The following is a 9,655-nucleotide window of genomic DNA, read 5'->3' as shown; positions in this document are numbered from 1 at the left end:
GCCTCCTCGGCGTCCCGCAGCGGGCTCTCGCCATACTCCTGTCTCAGCCACTGGCGGAACTGGGGAAGCGAGACAGCGGGGCGTCACACCCCCGCGCCCTCACCCTGCCCGCCCGGTGCCCTCACCCAGTCAGCTCTGACGCCAGCCAGTGGGCGCCGAGCGACACAATGACTTCTTCCGGGCTTTGGCCTGAGGATGTGAAAGCCAGCCTCGTCAAGATGACAGCACTCGACCCCCAGGCAGAGAGGCAGAAGCTCACCTGGGGCCTGCGGAAGGTGGACGGCTGCGAGGGGCTGGAGGGAGCCCGTGAGCCATCCGGCCTGGGGGTGAAGGTGGCGCGCAGTTACCTGGTGGACCTGGAGCTCCTCGAACTCCTGCAGCTGCCTCTGGAAGCCCAGGTTGGGGTTGGCACACGACCTGCCTGCACGCACGGTGTGCAGGGCGTCCTCCCAGCCAAAGTCGGTGACCGTCATGATGTAGGCGACCACCAGGGTCACGCTCCTGGAGACGCCCGCCAGGCTGCAGGTTGAGAGCCACATGGCAAGGGGCAGTCAGCAGACTCATGTAGGAAGCTGCCTGTCCTCAGTTATGAGTGGACAGCTAGCCAGTGCGTCCTCGGAAATCACTCAGAAGCATACCAGCTCTCTCTGCTTTACCACACTAGGGTCTTGGGCACTCCTCACCCACGCGGCCTCCGTCTCGGTTGGTTGTCTACTGGCTATGGCTCCAGACACTTGGTGCTATGATTCTTTTTCTCCTGACCTCCCCTTCAGATAGTCCCCATTCCCTGGACAGAAAAGTTGTGAAAGGACATCTGGGCACTTGAAGGGTCCAGGAGCCCAGCAATAGTCAGTTATAACCTCAGGCATTCAGACAGCTTCACACTTTTAAAGTCTGATTTTCTTAGGTACCTCTTCCCTGGTGGCTCAGACAGTAAAGAATCTGTCTGCAATGGAAGAGAACCAGGTTTGATCCCTGGGTTGGGAAGATCCCCTAGAGGAGGAAATGTAACCCACTCCAATATCCTTGCCTGGGAAATCCCATGGACAGAGGAGCCTCATGGGCAACAGTTCATGAGATCGCAAAGAGTCAGACATGACTAACACTTTCTTAGGTACATAAGGGTAAAGTCTATCACTTAAAAAACTCATTAAATACAGATGCCCTTAGCCAACATTCTCTGATCTCCTCCACAGACCCAAGCAGAGTACCCGTGTGGCACACTCCACGTGCTCTGGGGGGTGGGGGTGGGGACGTTCTGCAGGTGATAATGGCCAGTTTTCTCCAGCAGGCTGAATAAGGCGACCAATTTTAAATGTGCATGCAAATTAAGGTGGTCACAGAGAGGTTGTGCTACGTCAGACTTGGAGTGCTCAGCAACGGTTTAAGATGGGGAAGTTCAGCAAATTTCTCATTTTTAGAAAAGCTTATCTTCAGATTGACACAACCAAATGAAACACGAATTCCTAGAACATCAGCCCTGCACTTATTCAAATATAAATAACAATAAAAACCACTCTCAAGTAGTGGTTCTTCCCTTGGGCTGTGTATCAGAAATACTGATAAATCTTTTAAAAAACTCACATCCTCTTGGGGCGCAGCTGGGGAGATGCTCACCCCCCGAAACAGCTCTGGCTGCACTGCAGAGCGCGCTGGAGCAAATGCAAGCGAGCTTCACAAACCCGCACTTCATGTTTATTACACATCCTGCTCTTTTTTAAAGTAAAATGGAAATCCAGTTTCAAGCGCATAAAACTGCAGAACAACACTGCTAAAACAGGCAGTCTACCCAGTGCCCCTGCCCGACTGGGGGTTCCAGGAGGCTCCCCTGGTCCACACGGCGGGCCCCTCAGCCCTCCGTGGGGCAGCAGCACCCCCAGGGTGGGCCGTGTGACTCCACAGAGCCTCCACTGCAACGGCAGCTTCCTTGGGGGAACTCAGATGACTGAGATTCTCTCGTGAACCCAGACCGAACCTCACTCAGGAGCGAGGGGGCCTGTCCGATCCGTGCTCTAATGACAGCAGCTTCTGCCCCAGAACACCGGCCTCTGGGCCCCTGGATGTGTCACCATTATGAATAGCAGCTTATGTTTTCACTGTTAGCCATGTCTTCGGCATAAGCACTGGCAGTGATGCAATGAGGGCCCGCAGGCCCCTGAGTGCTTGGCTGTGCCAGGCTGGGGGCACTGTCCTTGGGGTCTGCACCCAGCAGCAGCCTTCGCCACAGAACGTGTACACAGGTGTATGTGTTTATACCACACACACGGTGTGTGAATGGAGGCAACAGCTGCATAGACCTGCTGAATTTTAAAAGTCTGTTCAGCTCTGCTTAGAGCCAAGTACAAGCTCCAAACACATAAAAGCCCCAATCTGTAAATGGAGGAGAGATGGTTGTTCTGGTGTGACAGTAACGCAATGCTAAACACCCACATATGCAGCCAAAACCCTCCAGCAAGAAACAGTGCTTTGAATGGCTACTGAGCAGAGCCAAGTTCTGAAAGGATGTTGGGAGAGGATGGAAAAGGGGCTCCTTTTTTCTAGTAACCTTGACAGTCCCTGCAAAAACCTAACAAAAAGCGAAAATGCTAAGTGACAAGGAAGGAACAACTGTTTGGCTCACTTTGCACAAAAGCCAACCATGGCTGACACGCAGCCGGGGTGAGGTGGGTGGGTGCTGGACGTTCAGGGAGACCGTGAGCAGGGCAGAGCAGGCCCTCGCTGTCGGGCAGGGACACACGTACCAGTGAACCAGGCAGCCCTCGCCCTGGAGACGGCACTCATGGATGAATTTAATACTTTCTTTGAAGTGTCGCGTCCTGTGGGGAGGAAAAAAGAGAGAAGTGACATCTCTCTACTTTACTCAACGTATGAGGAAAAGAAAAACCCGCTGAGGTTTCTTGAAAAGGTCTTGAGTCCGCAGGTCCAGATCCCAGTCACTGTCCAGGGCTTTGAATCTGACCCACAGTGCTGAGGCTGGGAGGGGATGGCCCATCCACTGGGATTTTTGGAAGTTCTCTGCAAGGAACCCCTGAAACACGCAGGGCCACATGGACATTGGCGGCAGGTCCGGCCCAGCCCCACGGTCAGTCTGGGCCCCTCAACACCCAGCAGGGCAGAGATCCCCACAGTGACCTGCTTACCACCCACCAGGTAAGGGAGGTACCCACCCAGTGTGGGCTCTCCAGTTCACATCTGACCATCTTGGAGGAGGTCCTGACTGCCCATCCTCCAGGCTGGGGCAGGAGAACTACAGCCCCCAAGCCCGAGGGGTCTGACTGAACGTGTGGCCGTGGGAACGTCACCTGCCTTCCCTTAGCCTCATTGGGAAATGGGAACTGGGCTTCACAGGCCGGGACAGAGAAACACACAGCAACGGGCTTCGTGGACTCTGAGGTCCCATGTGACCATGAGACTGCAATCTTTTCTCCTGATCCTTAGCTTTTATGGCTTCCCTGGTGGCTCAGACGGTAAAGAATCTGCCTGCAACACAGGAGACCCAGGTTCGATCCCTGGGTCGGGAAGATCCCTGGAGAAGGAAATGGCAACCCACTCCAGTGTTCTTGCCTGGAGAATCCCATGGACAGAGGAGCCTGGTGGGCTGCAGTCCGTGGGGTCGCACAGTCGGACACGACGGAGCCACTTCCCTTGTCAGCAGCTCTCTTCTCCCGCCCCGGTTCACGCCCAGCAGCGTCATCCAGACCGTGCGGTGGGTCGAGGAAAACTCTGAGGGGAACCACAGAGCCTGTGCTTTCCCAAGTCTCCTGCTTTGAAGTGGATTTTGCCCGTGGCCTGAAAGCACAGCGGCTACTGAGCACTGAGCGTGCAGCAGGGACTCTGCTAAGCCTGGAGATCAGAGAGGAACAGAACGTGGCTCGCAGCCACACGTAGGCCTGCGGTTCCATGAAGGCTGACCGGGTGAACAAACCTCAGAGGAACAGGGGATTCAGATGGGGCACACAGATGCAGCCAGGTGTGGACTGCAGAAGAAACTTAGCAAGCTGCGTGTCCTGGATCTGGGCAGCAGACACAGAGGACTTTGGTGCAGGCATCTCTCACACGGCCTGAGGCTACTGTGCACAGAGGGGCCAGGGTCCCAGCCACAGACTCCAGACTCTGAGCAGAGAGCCAACTAGACCACAAGGCAGGGTGAGGTGAGGGGTGTTTCTGCTGACCTCCCCGGGCACATGTGCTCCCAGGGTGAGTGCACATGGCAACCTCGGGCACTAAAGCGCCACCCCTAAACTGACGTGGTGTAAGACAGACAAGGGAAGACGCTGCGGTGACCCCGACATGCAAAGACCTCGGAGCAGAGGCTGGGCAGAGGGCAGGGAGGGGTGCGGTGGCCCTAGGGGTCAGGTTGCCCAGTGCTGAGCACAGCGTCCACGGTGGGGCGCGTCCATCCCATATCTCAGGTAAAACCCGCCTTGAGCATGAGCTCTTCTGATGGCAAGTGCTGAGGCTGGGGGTGGCAGGGGGCGGGGCGTGGGGAGGGGAGAGGCTCATCCGTCCGCACCCTCCCAGGCTGTCAGAAGCTCCCATCTTCCCTGCAGTTCCAGCCACAGAGAAGCAGAGGGGAGGCTGGGACTGGGCTCCAGGAGGACTCCCTTCCTGACAAAAGAAGGGTCTCTACCTCAGGCTTCCTGCAGGGCGCTGGGTGGCCAGCTGGTGCCCAAAGCTGAGCCAGCTGCCCTGTGACCACAGGCGACAGGCCTCGGGCTGCAACGGGGGCTCTGGGAGCTACTGCCCAGACCTGGAGCACTTGTCCTGGGCGTCTTGGGCAGGGAGTGAAGTAAATCAATGTCTTTATAACTTAAAACACTGTCAATCCTACTATTTACAGCCTAACCTGACATCAAAGGTGCAACAATTTAAGGACACTGAGCCTCTCCTGTGGCCGAGGAGCGGCTCCGCCTACCACGGTCTCCCCTGCAGACAAGCCAGCAGACGGGCAGCTCTGACTGTAGGTCCACAGCTGGGCCATGTGCCCGGACCCCAGGCTCATGCCCGCTGTAGCTGGCGGCTGAGGGCAGGCGCCTGTCTCCCAGGCCAGCCATGCTGCGGCACCAGGGTTCCCGAGAGGACTCGCCACACTGAAGCCCACACTCTGTGGTCCTCCACAGGCGGGACAGACCTCCTACCAGCAAAGGAAGAGGGAGTCAGGAGACGAGACACAGTAGCCTGAGCTTGTGAAGGACATGGGTGGCCTCAGAATATGCCGTGAAGGCCATGCCAGGCCAGAGGCTTGTCCTGGGGATGTGTCGGCCCTGTGAGCTCACCGACGTTTTGCACAGGTGACAGCTGAGCCCCCTTCCTGAACCCCTAGGGCAGGGGTGTGGTCAGCAGGGTGATGTGCAGACTGACCTGAGCCCAGAGCAAGCGTGTGAGGGGCCCCAGACGAGGAAGTGAGAGGAGGGTCCCACAGGCCTTTCCTCCGTCACCTCTGTCCGCATCAGGCATCAAGTCCAGGAAAAGCCCACGGACGGCTCCTGCCCACCACGGTGTCAGAACAAGGGCAGGAGAGTCAGGACGCTGTGGAGGGCCTGCTCAGAGCCCAGCCGTGAAACCTGACTCACGGACAGGACCGGGCATGAGGCCGCGCCAGACAGACATTCCTAGAAGCGCCTCTTCCGAGGAAAGCCAGGAGGCAGGCATTCTCAGGGCCCCCAGGGTGGGTCATTTCCAAGGAAGCTCATGACAGGAGCCCAGGCCTGGTCACTGCAGCCCCTCCCCCATCGTGGGAAATCCCCAGGGCTCAGGCCTCGCGTTGCTCAACCCCAGATCAAAGCAGAAGCCCAGATGGAAGCACACCCCCACAGGCGGCAGGTTCCCTATTCCTGGTCTCCGCGATGTCCCTTTACTTCCACGCAGAGACGTGGGGTGCGCTCTGTCGGGGGAGAGCTGGTAGGGTGCGTCCACAAGAAGCATGCCCACGTGAGTGTGCAGCTCCGTCAGCACAGCAGACCTGTGAGCCTGGCGAGCGCTGTCCTCCGTGGGGCTGGCAAACAGCCCAGCAGCGGCCACCACCCCCGGCTCCTCCTCTGTGGTCAGTGCTGGCCGTCCTCATGGCCAGGGCATCCACCCAGAGGCCGAGAGCAGAGCCAGCAGGGTCTTCCTGACCTTCGTGGGCCCAGCACACTCAGGCCACGCCGTGCCACGTGCATCCTCTGAACCTGAACAATCACTTCTCACTCCAAGATGGCAGGACCTGTGGGCTGTGGTCCCCACTGAGGGGTCTGTGGCGGGAAGAACTCTGCCTGGGGGAGGTCTGGCTCAGCACCATGTGGGCAGCTGGGCTCCCCCAAAGCCAGCAGAGACAGACCAGGCTGCTTCTCCTGACCCTCGTCAGAGCCCACACATGTGTGTGCACAGTGTGTGTACATGTGTGCACCTGTGTGTACAAGAGTGTATACAAGTGTGTGCAGTATGTATATAGGAAAGCGAAGGAGAAAAAGCCCAGGAAAGGCCAGCATCCTCAGGGGTTTTTCCTCAGAAAAGATGCTGAAAACAAAGTACGCATGTGGTGCATTCTCCTGGGCGCCAGCTCTGGAGGGCGGGCTCAGGTCAGCGAGCTCCTCTCCTTAGAGCCGTCCAGCCCTGGCGCCACCCCCGGGGCCCTGCACTGACCGTGCAGCTCTCACCGCAGCTGAGGTGAGCAGGACAGAGACACTTCCCCACTCGGCAGACCTCACGGCCTTCAACGTGCTTCTGTCAAGGATTCCCCAAGTCCTGCATTTCCTGCACCGCCAACATGAGAAGAGTCAGGCGAGGCGTGCGTAGTGCACACTTCACTGTGCCGGACGAGGTCGTTGTAAAGAGAATTAAACAAAACCCTCTCTACCACCTACTATCTCTTCATTTCACAAAGAACAGTTTCACCTCCAAAAAGAAAGAAACATAGTCTAAGACTAAAAACTAGGTTTTTAAGTTGAATAGGTGAAATCTTAGAAAGCAACACACATTTTCTACACATTTCTCCCTTCTGCTACGGAGTCCTCAGGAGTTACGTATGTGCATTTCTGTCTGGAAATAGGACAGTACTCCAGGGCCCACCTACCTCTGATCTTGCAGAACTGCTTTTTAACATTAAAGAAAAATGTAAATGAGAGAAAAAGAGAGCTGGAAGTACAAGAGACATAAACTAAAGAAAACACACACAAAAAGACAGGAGGTGGGACAGATAAGGAGGGTCTACTGCTGTTTATTACAAGCTCTCTGCATCGCTGACACCTCTTCTCCCCACAAAAACCCCAAGAAATTTAGACCCTGCTTGACTCTCAAGCCTCTGTTGTCATCAAGGCTCTGCTGTGAAGATGCAAACCTGCCAGCTCCTCGAAGAAGACAAAATGATAACCCTTCTCTTATGGTGTCTAAATACAGGCACCAATTTGAAAAATATTAAAACAAGAATGAATAAGCAGCGATACCTCCAACCACTCACTCTCAAGACACGTGAACACTCCTTTCCTGAATAAGCGGAAAATGGAAGCTAATTCTTTGGAGACACTTAGGGTCAGTAAACACTTTCACCACCTCACCTAAAGCTACAGAAATTGTGTGAGATAGACATTTCACAGAGGAGAGAATGAGGTTACAATGACTCGCCCGAGGAAGTACACAGAGAAAGCAAAAGCAAACACTCCCAGAAGCCTCGGTTCACTCAACCACCGCACGCCGGCCTCTGGCAGGAGGTGTGTGTGTCTGAGACAAAGCCTACGGTGCCTCTAATTCTGCAAATCAAGCAGAACACACTGGCCTGGGTTGGGACTGTCGCCACTATGAGAGCTTGAACTTTCCCGTTTCCTGACTTTGCGAGGCAGGGTGGTTGGGGGAACAGAGCTAAAATTCTGATGTGTTAACTGTCATCTCAAACCAGGTTTCTGCAATTTAAGTTCCTGGAAGATCAGAGGGGGAGTTTGTGAGGAGATGGCCAAGCCAGAAAACTGACCTTTTTGGAGCCTCTGCAGTGACTGAAAGCAGTTATTCTCCAAAGGTCATGGCCTTCTGACTGACGTAAGTAGCAAGAAGAATTCCTACAGGGATGTGTGGGGAAAGATTTAGGATACTAACCTTAAATCCTATCCTAAGTTGGAAACAACTTTTTAAATCTGTTTGAATAAGCAATACAGTTTTCTAGAATGTATTTTGTCCCCACATTTAAGAACTCTTAGGCACCGAGAAGAAACTGCTCACCTGAAGGACCCTGGTTCTAGCCAGGTCCCAGAGCCTGAGGAGGCTTTGTGTCCTGACTGTCTACACTGGCTGGGGATACAGAAACTGAAGGCTTATGGTCAGCCTTCACATACTCCCCTATCTGGTGAGTAATGAGCTCAGGGAGGAGGTCACACAGTCAAGGGTTCTGCCTGTCAGCGTCAGTAGACTTTCTGTATCATGAACTCATGCTTACCATTAAATTGCAGGCTGTGCTTTCCAATGAAACACCTGTGACAGGCAAGGAGAAACTCAAGGTGTTTCATAGGCTGTCTCTTAAGATATGAACTACACTCGAATTCCAAGCCTAGCTTCACTATCTTCATAGAACTTCACTAAAGCAAGACACGTTTACAGAGCCATGGACACTTATGTACCCAAAGCCTTACTTGTGTGTAAGCTCTGCTATTACCAATGGATCAAAAATAAACATTTCCCCAAAGACACCCACATGCCTACGAGCCTATGAGCATAACTCCATCTCCGATGAATTATGGTCTGGACCCCCTTTCCCAACTGTAGCACCCACCTGTCAACCACCTTCTCATCCAGATACAAGCAAAGAGTTAAAATAAGGCAAATCACACATCTTACAAGACCTCTGTACATGTCTAGGACAGGGGAGAACTAGTTCAAATCTTATGAGCTAGTCCTCTGGGCCCAGGTTGACTGTCGCTGGGCTGGTTTTGCCAGATTTGAGCAGACCTAGGAGATGCCAGAAGTCAGGGGACGGGCTACGGCAGCCTCAGTGCCCGGCCTTCCTGGGGCACATCCTCCTGAGCACCAGAATGGCCCTTCCTGTGACTCTCAGGCCACACCAATGCACTCTGAACAAAAACACACTCTTGTTTTCAAAAGTGCTTGGAGGTCACAAAGAAGACTTCCACACATGGCCTCATCTCCATAAATGCCAAAGGCAGGCCCTTGCAGACGAGAGAACTGGGGCTCAGGGGCCTTAGAATGACCTGCCCAAGGCTGATGGAGCTGGCCTTGAACCTGAGATTTCTAATGTCTGCACAGGGCAGGGTCGGGGTCCTCACCCCTGGACATCAAGCCCAGTGCTGCCCCCTCCAAAGCACCAAAGCTGGAGCGTCCCGGCAGGCAGCGTGGTCCAAGTACAGCAGCCATCTGCCCTGACTACAGATGCCAAGGGGTGCGGCAATCACACTGCTCCAAACAGAATGCCAATCAAGTATTGACAAGTTCAACAGCATGTCAGAATCTCGGTTTGAGATAAGACCAGAGCAACCATTCTAAAAATAGCCACCAAAACATGGGCAGAAGATCGCTGTGGTCTCGAGAGAAAGGCAGTGGCTCACTTCCTTCCGTACACACCATGCCCCCCAACCACTTCTGTTTCTCGACACGACTAGTAACCAAGGAAGTTCTCTGATACTTCTCCTCCTCCCATATCCAGGCTACTACTGTTTTCCTAGTGACCCTGTAA

The 9,655-nt window shown here is 54.5% G+C and overlaps 1 protein-coding gene across 1 annotated transcript in view; it reads right to left on the bottom strand.

Annotated features, from left to right (window-relative positions):
• The window catches only part of DUSP22 (dual specificity phosphatase 22), a 36,597-nt gene that overhangs the window by 2,597 nt on the left and 24,345 nt on the right, over nucleotides 1–9,655 (bottom strand). Inside the window, exons 5-7 of the mRNA XM_010853011.1 lie at nucleotides 2,742–2,816; nucleotides 348–519; nucleotides 3–59 (exon numbers count right to left, since the gene is read on the bottom strand). Of these exons, the coding sequence (XP_010851313.1) occupies nucleotides 3–59; nucleotides 348–519; nucleotides 2,742–2,816 (304 nt within the window). The remainder of the gene's footprint in view (nucleotides 1–2; nucleotides 60–347; nucleotides 520–2,741; nucleotides 2,817–9,655) is intronic.

This window comes from Bison bison, unplaced genomic scaffold (assembly GCF_000754665.1).
Source record: "Bison bison bison isolate TAMUID 2011002044 unplaced genomic scaffold, Bison_UMD1.0 scf7180017864321, whole genome shotgun sequence".
Lineage (NCBI taxonomy): Eukaryota > Metazoa > Chordata > Mammalia > Artiodactyla > Bovidae > Bison > Bison bison.
Note: the sequence above shows the minus strand (reverse complement) of the source record. Positions and strands in the feature narration are given on the sequence as shown.